Source organism: Rhinatrema bivittatum, chromosome 4, assembly GCF_901001135.1.
Source record: "Rhinatrema bivittatum chromosome 4, aRhiBiv1.1, whole genome shotgun sequence".
Classification (NCBI taxonomy): Eukaryota; Metazoa; Chordata; class Amphibia; order Gymnophiona; family Rhinatrematidae; genus Rhinatrema; species Rhinatrema bivittatum.
Window position 1 is genome coordinate 472471116 of NC_042618.1, and position 20754 is coordinate 472491869.

At 44.1% G+C, this 20754-nt stretch overlaps 1 protein-coding gene across 1 annotated transcript in view; it reads left to right on the forward strand.

Annotated features, from left to right (window-relative positions):
• LOC115089198 (LARGE xylosyl- and glucuronyltransferase 1) overlaps nt 1-20754 on the forward strand; it is a 519096-nt gene that overhangs the window by 447074 nt on the left and 51268 nt on the right. The window contains exons 8-10 of the mRNA XM_029597248.1: nt 101-213; nt 2025-2150; nt 20454-20609. Of these exons, the coding sequence (XP_029453108.1) occupies nt 101-213; nt 2025-2150; nt 20454-20609 (395 nt within the window). The remainder of the gene's footprint in view (nt 1-100; nt 214-2024; nt 2151-20453; nt 20610-20754) is intronic.

Consider the following 20754-nt stretch of genomic DNA (forward strand, 5'->3'; position numbering starts at 1 on the left):
ACACCACCCCTTCAGCATCTGTTTAGGTTTCTACGTTTCCTGTGACCAGAGCAGCAGGTATCTTAACGGCGTGTCCTCTCCTTTTTGCACCCAATACCAGGTGTCATCTTGCTCCTGTTGGATAAGCTCCGAAAGATGAAGTGGGAGCAGATGTGGAGGCTGACGGCGGAGCGAGAGCTAATGAGCATGCTCTCCACCTCGTTAGCAGATCAGGTGCGTGCCCACGTCTGCCTCGACAGTGTAACGCAGGGGCAGTGCCATAGCTTTTATGGGGGGGGAGCCCTCTGCTGTTTCATTGCTACCAGGCTAAGTCTGTTTTACTCATTTATACACTGCTCCTCTCCTGGTCCAAAATCTGTTCAAAGCGGGGACCAGGACGTGCAGAACAATTCTGCGCCAAGACTGAGCTCAGAAGTAATTCATGAGGAGCACATAGGTAATAAATAGCATTATAGAAATCTGATTTTTCCATATGAGGGGAAGGGAGGGAGTTCTGGTCACTTGCACAACGGTGATATCCAGCGGCCAGGGTTTCAGGAGCCCTGGTGCATGGCCCCCAGGCTGAATACCGTCACTGCAATAACTGGGCTAAGCGAGTTGGGCAGAGGGAGATGGAGGGAGTTAAAATAGCGGGAATATCTCCGGATAGTTGGTTCCAATTGAGCTGGAATCCCAAAGGAGCAGGAGGAAACTGCTGTGCCAGAAAAAAACTAAATCATATTTTCTAGCACATCTTGAGTTACTTCAAGGAAGATGACTTAAAAAGTTCAGAGCGCTTCCTTCCTGAGCAGACCTTACTTTACATTGATCATCTCTCCGTTGTTGGATGTCAGCTCCTGGAAGCGGCGTGCTGAGATCTGCATTCCATCCCAGTGCCTTTTATCGCTGGAGGGCCGCTATTAAGAGCTTCCAGATGTTGACATGTATGCACCACTGAGCCATCAATCTCTGCTTTTGCTAGGCAGGTGGTCATGGGGAATTTCTTGGATGAGTTTCAGAATATTTATAGACTAGTAAGACTATCAGAATTTTTTTGCATCACTTTTCATGTCAGTCATAAAGGTACAGGGAGATGTTGGTGGTGCAGACGGTGGCATTTATAATGGGCCCACTGTAGTATATTATTCACTGCTACGCCTATACCAACATTAACGTATTCAGACTGTTTTGGAAAGTCTTAATTTTGAAAAAACTGTTATTCAACGATATTTGAAAAAATAATTTAAAATATAAGACCTTCAAAGAACGGCACAGTGTTATAACACTTGTTTTATACCACTTGTTATGACTTATCGTGTTGCTGCTAGACAGCTCTGATCATAGGTCCAATGTCCATTTTGTAAAAATTATTTTTATGCATTTGAAATCACTGCTCAATAAGTCACTTATCTTGTGAATCTTTTCTTGTAGTCCCAGACAGCTTTTCATAAATCCCCTCTCTCGAAGTCCCGAACAGCACAGGCCGTGTTTCGGAGAAAGTCTTTTGCTGCATTTCGGAGAATTTTGTAAACTCAAGTTCAAAACATTCATGGTGTCTGCGAGTCACGATATCTTCCTCTCTTGAATAGCTGTTTGGGGCTTCGAGAGAAGGGATTTATGAAAAGCTGTCTGGGATTGCAAGAAAAGATTCACAAGATAAGTGACGTATGGAGCAGTGATTTCAAATGCATAAAAATAATTTTTAAAAAATGGGCATTGGACCGATGATGAGAGTTGTCTAGCGGTAATACGATAAGTCATATAAGTGGTGAAAAGCAAGTGTTATGCTTATAACCCTGTGCCGCTCGTTTAAGGTCCTATATCTCATTTTAAATTATTTTTTGAAATATCGTGGAATAACGGTGTTTTTCAAAACTGTCTTTCCCAGACCCAGTACATTAATGTTGGTGTAGGTGTAGCAGTGAAAGATATACTACGTTAGAGCAGTGGGTGTGTTCTGATGATATTATTTTTACCTCTGCCTAGGACCGTGTTGTTATATATTCATGTTTATAATGGGCCTCCATCCGTCTGACTTTCTGCAGGACATCTTCAATGCAGTCATCAAGCAGAACCCGTTTCTGGTGTACCAGCTTCCCTGCTTCTGGAACGTGCAGCTGTCTGATCACACCCGCTCTGAGCAGTGCTACAGGGATGTCTCGGACCTGAAGGTAAAGTCGGGAGCAATGCGGCAACATGACGCTTGTGTTTCCCATCCCGCACAGCTTCCAGGGAAGTGATACCCAGCTCTAAGTGTTGACATCCCATACTGGATGGTCTTCAGATGGACGCAAAAATTGTTTTCTGATACTGTCCCAAAGGATTAACTCAACTCACAGTACACTCAAATTTTAGCTCAGCTGACAAAATTATAGGTTCAGCCCTGACACCAACTGGAATGCGTCTCAGGGCTCGTATTTTGTCACAAGTCCCCAGTACCTTCTGTTTTCTCTTACCAAAGTGCATTATTTTGTTTCTCACTGCTTGCAGTGTGTGCAGTCTATTTCCAGGTCATGGTGAGATACGGGTGCACTCCAAGTTTTTGGGCTGTCATCTCACTACACCGCAGTGCTTGTGCACCCAGAGGACATTGAAATTGACCTCAGGGATGGAGTAAAATTTTAAGATGACATGGAAGGCTTTATTCAGTATAGATTTTTTTTTTTTTTTCTGTAGGCAGGGAATGCTAAAATTTCTTTTTTAGAAGATGCCGATATTGCTCTCCCGTCCATTCCAAGTCACGGAAAGTGTGAATTTACCTGCATGCAGTTCCTTTTAAACCTGCTCTTAGCAGGATCATTTGGAAGCCCAAAATAGGGGTCTGTACAACAGTATTGCCACCTGATGTAAGTCGACCTGGTCAGGTTGGTCCAGTCCTGGTTTTCTTCAAAGAAAATTGTATCGTCCGAGGGTCCATATTCAAAAGATTTACACGGCTAAAATCGGCTTTCACTTGCACAAATCTGGCCCTTTGAAAATATCCTGTGCTTGTCTGGATAACTTTGCACAAAATGTTGCCAGGAAAGGTATCTGGACGAAAAGGCTGGAGGTGTGGCGAGGGCAGGCTAACATATTTAGCCAGATAGCACCATATTGAGTGCTTTCCAGATGAATGTGTGCAGACCGAGAGCCCTAAAGTTGTCCAGATATTCAGCAGAACACTTACCTGGATAGATTGTGTTGAATATGTGGATAAAATAACCTTATAATATTATCCTGTTGTCTTACTCACTCGGCGGGTTCTTTAATATGGGGCTCTCCGTGCACCGTGCTCGTCATGCAACGCACATGCTGCCAAATAGTTTAGAGACCTGACCAGCAGAAATGGTTTTAAGTAGCTGTGATCCAGCTTTACTGTAGTTTTGGGACAGTCGCAAGTCTCAGCTGCATGGGGTCCATTTCCTAGGCCTGGCAGGGATGAGATGCACAGGATCCCGGGTTCTCTCTGCCTATTGACCGGCCGGAAAGGCTTGTTAAACGGGAAAGCAGGGCAGCGTGACTGGTTATTGATGGGCGGGGTTTGCCACATACAGAAATCGCCTGGCGTTATTACAAAAAAGAAAAGAAAATTCCCCTGCCAGCAAGCAAGTTACATTCAGAGCAGGAGCCTCCTATTTGTGGCTTATTTTATGTCCTCTTGGGGGGGGGGGGGGGGTGGTGGTGATAGTGGAGGGGGGGGAGGAATTGGCAATTTATAGCCGTGTTCAGCCGCATTGGGCAGATCACAGAGCGGAGGTGTCAGCAGGAACAGATGTGACGGGAACTTCATTAAGTCCGCCGGATGACACAGAACATTTTTCTCCAGTCTGCTCTCCTTCCTTCTTGTCCTAAAGCATTAGGGTGCTTGCTGTCTGCGGGAAATGGGCTGTGCGCTGGGATTGCAATAAAAGAACAAAAGATTGAAAGTGACTGAAGGGTGTTTTTCGTGTTTCCCAGAGCATGACTTCCACGCCGAGGAAACCGTGTCAGGGCTCATGCAGCCTAACCATTATAATTTGCTGTGCCCGTGACCTGCGCACGTCAAACCTTCCAGCCCTCCCCAATTCAGGTCACGTGCCAGGCCCGGGCTGCCTCAGGTACGCTGAGGATTCGGAGGCGCCCAAGCCGTGGCGCGAGGCGTGCTGGAGAGAGGGGGGAAAAGGCGTATTTCACGGAGAGACCGGGGGGGGGGGGGGGGGGGAGTTACAGTATTACAGCTTCCTAAACTGCCTTCCCCCATCCAAAAAAAATAAAACATGGAGAATGTGCGCGCAAAAAAAAAAAAATGTCCAAGCTGACGCCTCTTGAATGGCTCCAGGGATTTAGTGGAACTGCCCCGCCCGGCCCAGGCTGTCGCTGTGGTTCTTACACTAACATCTGTTCACCGAGACGTTCCGCGCCGCGTTCAGATGCATCGGCTGGCGTTTTCCGAATGCGCGGTCCTTTCAGGCTGGGAGGTAAGACGGCGTCAATAATGCCAGCCGCGAAGCTGCCCGCAGTTACAGCTAACACGCTCCCCCTCCCCGGCTAGCAGGGACAGTTTTAATGAAAACATAACTTTCAACAGTCGTTTCATCTTTTTCATCATTTAATTATAATTGCAGAATAAAAAAGAGAGAGAGAGAGAGAGAGGGGGAAAACCATTATTCGCAGCTGAAACCTGACTGAGGTAGGCGCGATAGGAAAGCGTCCGCGTGTCGTTTCCCCCACACCGTGCACATCTGTTGGAGGTTTTTGTATCTTTCTGGCAGATCCTGGTGGAGAGGCCGCTCTCCTGATATAATTAATTTTCTGAAACACTGTAATGCATTTCTTTCATAGGAATTAGGTGTAAAAAGGTCTCTTCTCCACTTGTCCAGCAGGGTTGTGAAGATGAGTCTGGAAAAGCGATTATTTTACCCAGAAATCTGCTCGGCGTGACTGCAGATTATTTTCAGATGGCTTCAACACTAAGAAGGGTTAAACCGCCTCTCCCCTAAGTTTTATTTTTTCCTAAGCAAGGAAAACACTCAATGGATCTTTATTTATTTATTTTTTACATGGGAAGGGGGAAGACTTTTTATTTTATTTGGGGGGGGGGAGAAATTTTCCAACAGCCTGTTTGGTTGCAAACTGCATGGATGGTTTTAGCTTGTGCACTTTACACCAGGTATCAAGGAGAAAGTATTCAGGAAGGGGGAAAATACCTGTGCTAAAATATTTATCTTCCCCCAAAGCCCAACTTGTTCTAGGTGGATTACAATACAACAGAAAAATCATTTAAAAAAACACTGTTAACATAAAAAAAATTATTAAGCATAATCAATTAATCTAAAAACAACAAAGTGCAATAATAAAACCACATTCTATTTGCGCATCTGTGCTGTTTTCCTACACCAACCTAATCGCACCTGTGGGAATGCCTTTTTTTTTTTTCTCCCAACCCGCAGCTAAAAGGATCCACACAGTTTTCAGGAAGGCCATTTTACCTGGGTCAATCTGTTTTTAAATATTACCCTGCCCAATTAAAAAAAAAAAAATCCCTGCTCTAGCTTCCTGTTCCTGAGGATGAGCAAAAGTGTTAATTTCGTCCCTAGCTCTATGAATGTTCTGCAGCACTTGAGATGGACTCTAATGAGAGACTTTCTGCATGGAGGTCAGAAAATGGCAGCGTGCCGCACCTGCCCAGCCTTTCGCTGTCCTGTAAAAATGCATCACCTGGGACAGCGGTGAGATCAGTGTTAAGAGCTCTTAACCCTGTCAGGCCTGCGTTTCGTCTTGCAGGGCCTGGCTGAGTCTTGGGGGTGGTATTTAGCACAGGCTTTCAGGCGGGAACTGTTACCAGGATGTTGGAGCTCCTAAAACTTTCTAGGATTTTCATTTTTATCAGCATGAAAGCTTTTTTTTTTTTTTTTTTGCACACGAAAGAAACGCAGACAATAATTGTTAATGATTTTTTTTTTTTTTTTTTTTTTTTACAAGCATTATATTTATTCTGAACCCAACGTAAGGTCTTAGCCTCGCATAAGACTGCATTCCTCATTAACCAATAAGGAGTAGAATTTAATTATTAAGCAATCTCATGAAAGCCTTTTATGAAGTAGAAACGCTCAGAATGAATTAACGAGGAATATAATGAAATGCAATTGAGTTACTTCAGGCTTAATAAATATAAATGGCTGCTGAGAATTTTGATGCGCTGCTGTTTGTTCCTGCCGAGGCGGGGAACGTGGATTAACCTTGCTCCCGTCCCGTCCCCCCCCCAGCCGCCACGAGCGGGAAGCGCAGCTCCCTGTCTACAGCTGCCTTGCGCTGCTGACCAGAGCATCTTTTCAGGATGGGGGACGCACGCGAAACCGGTGGCTTCACGAGCTGCCTGTCGAGGAATTCTGCAGCGCGTGGCTTCGGATCGCGTCGATTGGATGGCTTTTCATGCCCACGGCTCTGGTTACGGGCAATTTTTCGTAGCACGCAGTGGTTAGCAGTGCAGCCCTGCGAGTAAGGAAAGCGCAGTTTTGTTTTTTTTGTTTTGTTTTTTTTTACTATGGAATCTGGAGGCGCAGAAGGGAATTCCACCTCTGCCACGCACCTGCTGTGTGACCTTTAAAAAAAAAATTAAAAAGTCATGTGACCTTGCTGCGCTTGACTCCTCTTCTGTGCTTTCCGTGTGCTTCGTTCCCTTGCCACCTCCTTCCCTAGGGGCGTAAAGTTTCGTCGCATTAAATTACTGCACCTTCATTTTAATCTCAGAGGCTCTGTCATATTTCTGTGTATCTTCCTCCCTCATCGCCCCCCTTCTGCACCTCTCTCTTGCTGGCCTGCTCACGCTCACTATTCCTCGTCTCTCTTTCTTTCTTCATCTCTCTCTCCATTCCTGTCTATCCCTTTCACCAACGTTGCCCTCCGTGCTTGTGAGCCAATGGGGTACAGTTCAAATATCCCAGTGCCATCACTAGACACTTTTTTTTATTCTTCTGTAATTACTTTGCATGTCAAAAAAAATAATGATGCAGAGAAGGCATCCGAAAAATTGTTTATGTAACTTTCAACAATCACAGAATCTATAAAAAAAAAATAAATAAATCTGTGAAAACAGGAAGTGAAACGGCACATTCATGCACTGAAAGCGAGAAGCACACCTCCAGTCAGGACTTACCGTACTAATCATGATGAACCTAAACAAAACCCTCTCTTAAAATACAGCACTTAATCGCGACTTGTGAACAAACAGCAACCAAATTGCATCAAAAGGACTTAACTTGTAGATGATCAAAAAAAAAAAGGGGCTCCTCAGACCGTGAATTAACCACGGTGTCCTGACGTGACATGCGGCTGATCTCGCCATCGTAAGGCAGCCTTAAAGTGGTGGTGATCCCAGCAAAATTTCTACAAAGCAGCTCATAAACAGATCCTCATCTAAAAGAGATTTTTATAAAAAAAATGAATACAAAACTTCAAGAAAATACTTTTATCAGATATATGTATGATGCTAAAGATATGTATGTAGGCTACACGAAATCCTTACAGGCAGGAGATGTTTATACAGACTTTAAATGACAGCTTCTGAAGACGGCGTGCTATCATTTTCAGTCCCGAGTGAGGAACAAAAAAGCAGAGGATTTAGAAAGACTGCCAGAAAGGTCACATGTTTGTAATTGGTCCACCTGAAAATGTGACCATTTTGGTTGTCTTTTTAAATTATGACGCACACTGGGGCAGATTTTTAATCCTGTGCGCGCTACCCAGCACGCACAATCGTACACCCAATTTTATAACATGCGCGCTCTGCCACGCGCATGTTATAAAATCCGGGATTGGCACGCACAAGGGGGTGCACACTTATGCACCTTGCGTGCGCCGAGCCCTAGGGGAGCCCCGATGGCTTTCCCCATTCCCCGAAATCGGAGCGGCCTTGGAGGGAACTTTTCTTTCGCTCACCCCCACCTTCCCCTCCCTTCCCCTATCTAACCCACCCCCCAGCCCTACCTAAATCCCCCTTCCTACCTTATTTTATTTTTTACGCCTGCCTCTTGCAGGCGTATCTTGCGCGCGCCGGCCAGCTGCCGGCACGCCAACCTCTGGCACAGCTGCTGTGCCGGAGGCCTCGGTCCCGCCCCCGGACTGCCCCCGGATCGGCGCCACGCCCACGCCAGGTCTGTGGGTGTTGGGGTGCTTTGCAGCAACGTGGGCTATGGAAGACTATCCCATAATATTCCTTCTCAGCCTTAGCTTCACCTTCAACTCGAGGAAGACCTCTCTTTATAGCCTCCATCCACTTTTCATTCCCGCCACTCTAAATTTAATCACGCCTTTCTCTCTCATTCTTTTGCTATTGCACCTTGCAATTCTCATTTTAAGAAATACTCTACAAAGAATAAACACTTTTTCTGGAGATAAAATCACAGCAGGCACGTGTTAACCAGAATTAAAAAATATAAAACTGATATAAGTGCAGAAATATGGTGCACCTCACTGTTGTTAGTGAGGATGATGCCTCGTTTGGATTGCTTGCATAATGGGACTGCAGAACAGATGTTGCACAGCTGCCTGAGGCTGGCAGTACAAAAGAGGTGAGAACATGGAAGTAAAGATTATAAAACCAGGCACCGTTCTCTCCTTCCATCGCTCACCATGTGATCTTAAACAAGTCACTGGACCTCTGGTGCTCACAGTCAGGCCGACACAGTAAAGCGCACTCAGCCGAATGCACTGTTTAACCCGCGGTTGGACACGCGTTTTGGACGCACATCCACAACCCCTTATACCATAAGGGGTTTAGTGCGTCCAAAACACGCATCCAATGCCTGCCCCCCCCCCCCCCCGAAATTAATAGCACTCATCAAATGCAAATGCATGTTGATGAGGCTGTTAGCTATTTGCCCCAGATACAAAAAAAAATGTGTGCCCGATCTGCACATTTTAGTGCTCAGAAATTTTCAGTCCAGAGCAGGCATTAATTTCTGAGCAGCCCAAAACAGTGTACAGAAAAGCAGAAAATACTGCTAGTTCTATTGATTTATGTCCAACGAAAAAGGCATATCTTCCCTGCACCTCCTCTCACCCAGGGTATACATAGTCAGATCCTTCAGCCTCTCTTCATAAGTCTTCTGATGCTGACCCCACACCATTTGGTCACTCTTCTTTGGACCGCCTCCATCCTGTCTTTATCCTTTTTGAGATAAGAGCTCCAGAACTGAACACAGTACTCAAGGTGAGGCCTCACCGAGGACCTGTACAAGGGGATTATCACCTCCTTTTTCTTACTGGTTATTCCTCTTCTCTATACGTCCCAGCATTTTTCTAGCTTTAGCTATTGCCTTGTTACATTGCTTCGCCATCTTCAGATCATCAGACACTTATCACACCAAGGTCCCTCTCCAAGTCCGTGCACATTAGTCTTTCATTGAATCCCAGCTGCCAAATCCTTGACCACTCTTAAAGCTTTCTTAAATCTTTTCATTTTCTCTACTTCTTCAGGCATTTCCATCTGTTGCAGGTCATAGTATCATCTGCAAATAGACAAACTTTACCTTTTATCCCTTCCGCAATGTCACTCACAAAGATATTGAACAGAACCCGTCCCAAAACTGATCCCTGTGGCACTCCACTTAACACCGTTCTTTCTTCAGAGTAGGTTCCATTTACCATTTCACTCCGTATCCTGTCAGTCGACCAGTTTGCAATCCGTGCTACTACCTTGGCACCCACTCCCAAGCTTCTTATTTCATTCACAAGCCTCCTACATGTGACCTTATCAAAAGCTTTACTAAAATCTAAGTAAATCAAATCACGCGCTCTTCCCTGATCCAATTCCCTAGTCACCCAATCAAAAATAATCAATCAGATTTGTCTGACAGGACCTTCCCCCTGGTGAATCCATGCTGCCTTAGGGAAGCAACCCACCGGATTGTACAGGGTGCTGCATGGAAAAGTAGCCTGTCTCCATTACCAGTGCATGGGCGACAGGCTACTTTTCAATGGGCCACCCTGTAGATAGTTCACTATTCTTTCCTTCAGCAGTGTCTCCATTTTCCCACCAGTAAGTTCAGGCTAACTGGCCTGTAGTTTCCAGCCTCCTCTCTGCTCCCACTCTTGTGAAGCGGGACCACCACTGCTCTCCTCCAATCTCACGGCACCACTCCCATTTCCAGGGATCTGTTGAACAGGTCTTTCAACGGACCTGCCAGCCCATCTCTGAGCTCCCTCAGTATCCTGGGATGTACCTCATCCGCCCCATGGCCTTGTCCACTTTCAGTTTTCCTAGCCCTTCCCATACATTCTCATCTGTAAACAGAGTTTCATCTACTCCGCCTGCATCCACAGACTTGTTAACTAGTGACGGTCCTTCTCCAGGTTCTTCTTTTAGTGAACACCGAACTGAAGTATTTGTTTAATATTTCTGCCATTTCTTTGTCTCTTTCCACACATTGATCTTTGTCACCTTTCAATTTCACTATACCACTTTGGACCTTTCTCTGATATATCTGAAAAATGTTTTTTCACCTCACTTTACCTCTTTGGCAATCCTTTCTTCCGCCTGACTTTTTGCTTTTTTGATTTCTTTCTTCACCTCCCTCAGTTTCACCAGATATTCTTCCCTGAGTTCCTTTTTTTGGGATCCTTTATATTTTTTGAACACTGTTCTTTTTGCCTTTATTTTTTCAGCCGCCTCCTTTGAGAACCAGATCATTTTCTTATTTCTTTTACTTTTGTTTACTTTCCTAACATATAGATTTGTTGCTTTTGTAATTGCTCCTTTTAGTTTGGCCCACTGTTCTACCTCTCTTATTTTCTCCCAGAAGTTATATTTAAAGGTAATGATTCAGTGGAAATAAAACAAATCTCAGTGAACCTGGAAGATGTACTAGGGTAAATTGACAAACTAAAGAACAGTAAATCACCTGGACCAGATGGTATACATCCCAAAGTGCTTATAGAACTGAAAAATGAATTTGCAGACTTACTGTTGGTAATCTGTAAACAATCATTAAAGTCAGCTAAGGTACCTGAAGATTGGAAGGTACCAATATAATGCCAGTTTTTAAAAAGGGATCAAGGGATGATCCAGAAAACTGCAGACCAGTAAGTCTGATGTCTGTGCCAGGTAAAATGGTAAAAAATATCATAAAGAACAAAATTAATGAACATATGCAGAGTGGAGTATCCCTTCGGCTGAATCTCCGAGAAGTAGAGAGATAGTGGATGCCCTCCTAGGGGCTATGCTCAAACAAATGGTAATGGATCCCACGAGGGATGGTGAGATACTTGACCTAGTGCTCACAAATGGGGCTAATGTCCGGACATCTGAGTACAAGTGATCATCATACAATATGTTTTGATATTGAAAATAAGATGCAAAGAAGTCACACAAAGACCCGAATTTTGAATTTCAAATATATGGACTTTGACAAAATGGGGATGTACTTGGAGGAAGAACTAGAAGACCAGGAGAAAATGGGTGAGGTGGAACCACAGTGAGCTAAATGAAAAGGAGCTGTTACAAAGGAACAAATCGCAAACATGCCGATACAGTAAGGACGCGGTAGAAAGAGTTCGGCAGTGCCGGGCGCACCCGCGTTTGCTGCGCGCACAGTTCGGATCACATACCGCTCGATACAGTATTTAAATAGCATGCAAATGCAAGCCGCGTCCAAGAAGCGTCCATGAAGCGCAATCCGTTTTACTGTATAGAGCGCTATAGAGCGCCTATACAGTATCCTGGGTGCGGTGGTACCTGTCATTTGAAATGTCATTTCAAATGACAGGTACCAGGAAGTGGATCCCAACTTAAAGCAAAAGAAAAAGGATCAAAGAAGTATCAGCCGGCCTAAACTCTTGCCTGCCCAACCTAAAATCCAACGCACCGGGAAAGCCACGCTTCAGGATCGGGCAAACTTTCCCCCAGCCCCCGCTCACCTGCCCTTGCCGCGTCCATGGGTGCCGGACTCCGGAGCAGCCCCAGTCCTCTCTCTCCTCCTCCCGGGAGCAGCCGGCGGCGAGAGCAAGAGCGGCTTCAGCAGCCCGGGGCGGATCGGGCGCTCCCCATGCGAGGTGCGGCTTCCAGCAGCCCTCGCCGGCGATGGTGAATGAGCGCATGGAGGTTTAGAGGTTATGCTTGGAAACAACAGGTCCTTCCTTCCTGCTCCGGAGCTGCCAGCGCGCCCGCGCGGGAGATCGGCACCCATGGACGCGACCGGGGAAGGTGAGTGGGGGCTGGGGGGAATGTTTGCCTGATCCTGGCTCCTCTAAAGGTCTTGTCCCGGGGGGGGGGGGGGTGAGGGGGTTGTTTGCCCGTGAAATTTTGTCTCTCTGACCTGATGCTCCACACTAACGCAGGGGTCAGGGTAGGTGGTAAATTAGCAGGTTAAACATGCAACAAGGAGCAATGTGCCAAGACAGACAAGGATATGGCGGAAATATTAATCAAATACTTCAGTTTGGTGTTCGCTAAAGAAGACCCTGGAGAAGGACCATTGCTGGTTGACAAGACCATAGAAGGAAATGGACTAGACACAACTCCTTTTACAGAAGAGTCTGTATCTCTTCTGGGGACAAAACAAATTGGTGAGGCAAGACTTCCCTTAGCTAAATCCATGGGACAAAGGCAACATGGATTTAGCTAAGGGAAGACATGCCTCACCAATTTGCTAAATTTTTGTGAAGGTGTGATTTGGCACTTAACAGCGTAAACGTGGATAAAGGTGAGCCAGTTGATATAGTGTATCTGGATTTTCAGAAAACATTTGATAAATTATCTCATGAGAGACTCTTGAGGAAATAAAAAAGTAGTGAGATAGAAGGCAATGTTCTGTTGTGAATTGAAAACTGGTTAAAAGATAGAAAACAGAGTTGAGCTAAATGGTCAGATTTCTCATTGAAGAAAGGTAAATAGTAGAGTGCCCCAGAGATCTGTACTAGGGTCACTGCTTTTTAATATATTCATAAGTGACCTAGATATGGAAACGAGTGAGGAGATCAAATTTGCCAATGACACAAAATTATTCAAAGTTGTTAAATCACAAGAGGATCGTGAGAAATTACAAGAGGACCTTGCAAGACTGGGCATGCAAATGAAACTTAATGTGGATAAGTGCAAAGTGATGCATGTAGGGAAGAGCAATCCAAATTATAGCTACACAATACAAGGTTCCACTTTAGGAGTTACCATCCAGGAAAAGGATCCTAGGCGTCGTCATGGATAATATGTTGACATCTTTGCTTAGTGTGCAGCAGTGACCAAGAAAGCAAATAGAATGCTAGGAATTATTATGAAAGGAATGGAGAATATCCTAATGCCTCTGTATCACTCCATAGTGCAACCTCATCTTGAGTATTGTGTGCAGTTTTGGTCACCGCATTTCAAAAAAGAAATATCAGAATTAGAAAAGGAACAGAGAAGGGCAACCAAAATGATAAAGGGATGGAACGATTCCCCTATGAGGAAAAGCTAAAGAGGTTAGGACTCTTCAGCTTGGAGAAGAGACGGCTGAGGGGGGATATGATAGAGGTCTATATAATAATATGTGGAGTGGAATTGTAAACATGAATCAGTTATTTACTCTTTAAGTACAAAGACTAGGGGGCATTCAATGAAGTTACTAGGTGGCACATTTAAAGACAAATAGGAGAAAATATCTTTTTTTACTCAACCCATAATTAAACTATGGAATTCATTGCAGGAGCATGTGGTGAAAGGTATTAGTGTTGCTGGTTTTAAAAACGGTTTGGACAAGTTCCTAGAAGAAAAGTCCATAAACTATTAAGATAGACTTGGAGAAATCTGCTGCTTATCATGGAATCTCTCTACCCCTTGGGATCCTGCCAGGTCCTTGTAACCTGGATTGAGCACTGTTGGAAACAGGATATTGGGCTTGATGGACCTTGAGTCTGATCCAGTATGGCAAATCTTATGTTCTTATGCCTATCTCTTTGTGCCCCTTGATAGTGACCAGCAGTTATTTAAAATACAAAAATAAGGTATGCAAGCAATTTTCCAACTCAGAGCCTGGGAAGCTGTAAAATCCCGACTTTCCATTCTAGTGCAGAATAAATGCATTAGTGCTGCCAGGGCTGTAGTCTGTCAGTTTGACACGTGTTTTTGAACTGGCAGCAGCCACCATCATGTGCAGCTTCAGCTGTTGCCGAAAAACAGCAATTTCCATGGGAGCACCAGAAGCTCCCTGAAGAGTGCCAAAAGTCATAAGTTTAAAATGCAGTGGTTTTTCATTTGTACAGATGATTACAGAAGGGCTGCCCAGTGACTGGTGGCATTATCCCCTAGGGCATCAAAGATGCCTTGGCATTGGGCCATGGAGAGCGCACCCAACTTGTTTGCCTAATTCTCTTTCCATTTGTTTCTTAGCCTAGGGTATAGGGTGGCTCTCCGTTTCTCCTCGAGAGCTGTGTTGAGTCAAGAGGTGCACTGCCCCAAACTTGCCAATTTGCCCGGTGTAGAGGGGGCCTGTGCAGGGAGGAAGGACTCCAGACTGCTGGGAAGTCATGGAGGATGGTTGGAAAGCAGTCTGGAGCCAGCTTCCCTTTACAGGTCCCCTCTAAAGGGCCCTAGGTGTCCTTCAAAACGTGTCACCCAGTAATACATACGGTGAACGTTTGGATTTGTAAAGCAAATCCTTATTAATGATTTCTTCCCTACTTATGCATTTTGCAAGCAGAGTGCCACACTCTGTGACTTCTTCCATTGTGTAATTACACACTCCATGGTGACAGCGGACCTGCAGTCCTGTGTGTAACAACCCAAGTGCTTATAATTACAATACAACACACTGCCTGCCATGCCTTATTACTTAATTACAGTCATTTTCTAAAAGCTGCCGTCTAGAAAATCTCTTACTGGTCTTTCAGCAAACCCATTCCTGCTCCTTCAGGCAGCAAAGCTCCCAGAAACTTTTTAGATAACTGAGTTGCACGTTAAAAGAGAGAAAATCAGTCTGAGCCTTTTCGGATTCCCTTTTTTTTTTCTCCTTGCATTTCTAGAGGGATGTCGGTGGTATTTAGAGTTTCTGAAAGCTCTTCGGTGTTACCCGCGCCCGACATAATGACTCTAAACAACGCGGGGGTGGTCTTGCGCTGATCCTGATCACACAGGTGTTGCCCTTGCACTCTGAGACAAGCTTATGACACTAAACTTATTTCCTAATGGAAAAACAAAGTCGCTGGTTGCAGGCTTCCTCCAAAGAAAATGCAGGCAGGCAGCAAACTCCCCCCCTCCCTCCCCCTTACTCATGTCCCATGCTAGTGGTAAAAGTCACTCTGCAGGGCAGCTGGGCATCAAGCAGAAACGCAACACAAGCTGGTAAACCTAAGGAAAGAGATTGGGTATAACCATGCCAAAGCATGTCTGGCTCTATTACAAAATGTAAGGAATAAAAATATATTGTTTAGAGATAAAGTAGGGAACCGCTAGCTAGGAATAAGGCCCCCAGGACAGCAAATAGAATGCTGAGGATTATTAGGAAAGGAATGGAGAATAAAACAGAGAATATCATAATGCCTCTGTATCACTCCATGGTGCGACCTCATCTTGAGTATTCTGGTCATTGTATCTCAAAAAAGATATAGCAGAATTAGAAAAGGTACAGAGAAGGATTCCCAGAATGATGAAATGGAACGATTGCCCTATGAGGAAAGGTTAAAGAGGTTAGGACTTGGAGAAGAGAGGGCTGAGGGGGGGATATGATAGAGGTCTATAAAATAATGAGCAGTAATGGAACAGGTGAACGCAGATCGCTTTCGAAAAGTACAAAGGTTAGGGGGCATGCAATGAAGTTACCAACTATTGCATTTAAAACAAATAGGAGAAAATCAACGCATAATTAAGCTCTGGAATTTGTTGTCAGAGTACATGGTAAAAGCTGTTACTTAGATGAGTTTAAAAAAGGTTTGGACAAGTTCCTGGAGAAAAAAAATCCATAAACCATTCTTAAGGTGGATTTGGAGAAATCCACTGTGTACCCATGGGATAAGCAGCTTGAAATCTGTCAACCTTTTGGGATCCTGCCAAGTACTTGTGACCTGGATTGGCCACTGTTGGAAACAGGATCCTGGACTTGATAGACCTTTAGTCTGATCCAATATGGCAAATCATATAATCAGCAGAGCCAAGAAACAGATAATTAATTTGAAGAATCTAGTTATTACCACCTCATATGTCTTCCTGTTGCTCTAAATATATTGCATATTATTCCCAAGAAGGGGAACACTAAAGGTAACATTAAGCAGGGGTGGTGAGCGACCCTTCTGCTGCCCTGAAATAGATAAAAACCAAAGTTCAACCAAATTTGGGACCAGCAAAAGCTGGGAAGCCTAAGGGGAGACTTGCACTTAGGGAAAAATTATAGGTCCACACCAGAAGTTTTCTTTCAAAAACAGAGAAAATGTACTGTTAAGTCCAGATAGGGCAGAATAACTGGAAAAAACCCTACACTTCCGGTGCACAAGTCAAAAAAAATTACAAGCACCTTCTCTCTCTTCCAAATCTCCAACTCCATCACAGAGGTCAGTCACAGTTTCTCTTATCCCAAGCCTAGAGTTTCCCAAGGCCAGACAGAGAAAATCCCCCACACCTCAGAGGAATGCTTTCCTTCCCAGGAACCCTTCCTTGGCTTCCTCAACACACGCAGGCTTCAGATCCTCCAAAAACCTTAAAACCACTCTAATTACGTCACATGGCTGTAAACCTCGGCCTGCTTCTCTTTCCACTCCAGGCCCCTGACTTGTGGGAGTCTCATCCCTCAGTAAATGCACGTGGAAGCACCTTTTATAACTTCCTCTCAAGCCCATCCCCTTACAAATAATTGTACCACAGTACTCCTGTTGGGTGAAGGGGAAGGGGTGGATTGTTTTCATTCTGCCACACAACGTCTGTCATCTACTCATGGCTTCCAAGAGCTTTGGGGATAGGGATCCTTCTTATGCATAGTATGAGAAAGATTTCTTGCATCCCTGTATTTGTTTTGGTATGTTTGCCTTGCAGAGTGCGGCATCCACTCTTGGTGCTATTTAAAATCTAATAAATAATACCCCTCCTGGGGTAGGTAAAAGTAAAATATGCTGTTCACGGTGCACATACTTCTGCATAAGAAGTTGCCATAATGGTTCAGACTGGGGGGGAAGGGTCCATCAAGTCCAGTATCCTGTTTCCAACTGTTACACGTAACTGTACAGGTTACACGTGCCTGGCAGGTTTCCAAAAGGTAAATATATTCCTTGTGCTTATCCCAGGGATACGCAGTGGATATCTCCAAGTCCACCTTAATAATGGCTTATGGACTTTTCTTCCAGGAACTTCTCCAAACCTTTTTAAAATCCATCTATACTAATAGCTTTCACCACATCCTCCAGTAATGAATTCCAGAGCTTTATTGTGCATTGAGTGAAAGATCATTTTCTCTGATTTCTTTTAAATGAGTTACTAACTAACTTTATGGAGTGTCCCCTAGTTTTTGTAATTTTGAAAGAGTAAATAACCAATTCACATTTACCTGTTCTGTTCCACTCATAATTTTATAGACTTCTATCATACCCCCCTCAGCCATCTCTTCTTCACGATGAACAGCCCTAACAACTTTAGCTTTTCCTCATACAGGAGCCTTTCCATCCCCTTTATCATTTTGGTCGCCCTTCTCTTTACTTTTCTCAGTGCTACTGTATATCTATTGAAATGCAGCGACCAGAATTGCACACAATACTCAAGGTGCAGTCTCACCATGGAGCGATACAGAGGAATTATGATATTCTCTGTTTTAGTCTCCATTCCTTTCCTAATATTCTGTTTGCTTTTTTCACCGCCGCCATACACTGAGCCGAGGATGTCAAAGTATTGTCTAAGATGATGCCCAGATCTTTTCCTGGATGATAACTCCTAATATGAAATCTAACATTGTGTAACCACAGTGTGGGTTGCTTTTCCCTATGCACATCACTTTCCACTATCCACATTAAATTTCATCTGTCATTTGGAAGCCCAATTTTCCAGTCTTGTGAGGTCTTCCTGCAATTTCTCACAAAGCGCATGTGATTTGTGTCATCTGCAAACCTGATTACCTCACTCGTCATTCCCCTTTCCAGATCATTTATAAATGTATTAAAAGCACCGGTCCAAGTACAGATCCCTGAGGCACTCCACTGTTTACCTTTCTCCATTGAGAAAACTGATCGTTTAGTCGTACTCTGTTTTAACCAGTTTGCAATCCACATTAGGACATTGCCCCCTCTCCCATGACTTTATATTTTTCACAGAAGTCTTTCATGGGGGACTTTGTTAAACTCCTCCTGAAAATCCAAATACATTTTAGCCACCAGATCACCATTATCCCCAGTTTATTAAGCCCTTCAAAAAAAATGTAGCAGATTGGTGAAGCAAGACTTCCCTTATGTAAATCCACGTTGGCTGTGTCCCTTTAAACCATGCCTTTCTATATGTTCTATGATTTTATTCTTTAGAATAGTTTCTACAATTTTTTCTGGTACTGAAGTCAGGTTCACCAGTCTATAGTTTTCCGGATCACCTCTGGAGCCATTTTTAAAGATCTGTGTCACAATGGCCACCCTCCAATCTTCAGGTTCAATATACGGTTTTAATGATATGTTACAAATTACTAATAATAGATCTGCAATTTTATGTTTTAATTCTTTCAGAACTCTCGAGTGTAAACCATCTGGTCCAGGCAATTTGCTATTTTTTTAGTTTGTCAGTCTGCCTACATCATCCAGGTTCAAACATGATTTGTTTCAATTCTTCTGAATCATCATTACATATTGTTTCCAGTACAGATTTCTCCCCAACATCGTCTTAAGTAAGCAATGATGCAAAGAATTCATTTACTATTTCCACTATGGCCTTGTCTTCTTTAAGTGCTGCTGTAACCCCTCTTTCATTAATGGTCCAACTGACTCCCTTTGGATATATTTTAAAAATATATATATATGAGATTTTGCCTCTGTGGCTAGCTTCTTTTCATGATCTCTTTTTTTGCCTGCCTTATCAGTGTTTTACATCTAACTTGTCAATGCTTATGCTTTTTCCAATTGTTGAAAGAAGTTCTTTTGGCTAAAGTAGCCTTTCACCTCATCTTTTAACCATGCTGGCAGTCATTTGGCTTTCCTTCTGCCTTTTCTAATGCATGGAATACATTTGGTCTGGGCTTCCTAGATGGTTTTTAAATAATGTCCACTCCTAATGTAAACTCTCTACCTTTGTATCTACACTTTTTAGGTTGTTGTTTATTTAAATCTATTTTCCTCATTTTATCAAAGTCTCCCTCTTGAAAGTTAAATGCTAGAGCAGTAGATTTACTTAATGTCCTCTCTCCAGTCACTAAGTCAAATTTGATTGCATTATGATCACTGTTGCCGAGTGGCCCACTACTGTTACCTCTCGTACTAAATCTTGCATTTCATCATCTGTTTGTTCATTTCATTGTCTATCTGTGCATTTTGGCCAGTCAGATGATAGTATACCCCCACCACTACACTCTTCCCTATCACTCATGGATTTCCACAAATACAGATTCTGCTGTGTATTTAGTGTTCTGCAGGATCTTTATCCTGTGGAGTCTGTCATCCCTAACATAAAGCACCACACCCCCATCAAATTTTCCCACCCTATCATTGCAATATAATTTGTACCATGGTATAGCACTGTTCCATTGGTTATCCTCCTTCCACCAGTCTCTGAGATGCCAATTACATCTACCCATGGGGATAAAATGGGTGTGGTCAGGTTTGAGGAGGTAAAGTACATGCGGTGTACTTTCACACACATGCTTCAAAGCCGGTGTGTAGTGCATGGGATACCAAGTAGCCGCTTTCCTCTGCCCATCTGAATTTTCAAAGGGAAAGTCTGTTGGGATTTTCCCTTTCAGCATTAGGTTGCAGACCCCGTGGGCACAATGTACCCCAATAGGTAAACGTTAGTCCTGCAGTTCCCAATCGTGGCTCTGTATGGCTCAGCCCTCTGCTGTGCTGTAATCCCCCTTCCCAGTGAAGAGAACAGAAAGGATCTTGCAGCCCAGTCCCGTGCTAAATTATTTTAACCCTCTTTCCTGTATTAAGTGCTCGCAGAGCTGAAGCCGGAATTAAATTTATGATGCTTTAGCTTCCCTTCAGGAGGAAGAGAGCCGTGAAAATCTCTAGCCTACAGTTAAGAATGGCTAGGGAGAGCAACAAGATGTGTAAGGGCGTTTGCGCGAGATGGAGATTTCCCAGGATTTTTGTTTTGCTTCTGCAGGCAGTTGTGGCCTGGTTTTACGGAGCTTGTGCGGCAGGATTAGAACTTTTTATTTATTTATTTATTTTTGAAGGTAGGCCACAAGGACTGGAAATTATAGAGCCAGAAATGTTGTTTAAATTCTGCTGCGCGTCGTGGTATTCTTAAGAAAACATGCCTCTGAATTAGATCACGAGGGCGAGTACCAGCGAGAAGGGCTGAGACTGGCCCAAGTCCTGCTTTTCAGCGCCTCCCTTCACGTTCTTTGCCTTTTTTTTTCCCCCGACAGGTCATCCACTGGAACTCGCCCAAGAAGCTTCGCGTGAAGAACAAGCACGTCGAGTTCTTCCGTAACCTCTACCTGACGTTCCTGGAGTACGACGGCAACCTCCTCCGGCGAGAGCTCTTCGGCTGCCCCAGCGAGGCGGACGTCAACAGTGAAAACGTGAGTGCGTGCGGCCCGGATTCCTTCATTTCCACGATGGGTTCTCAGGGAAAGAAAAATAACAAAACAAAAAAACAAAAAAAAACCAACCGGTACTGTGCTTTGGGGGGGGGGGGGATTGGCAAAATCGTTTCTCAGGGAGAAG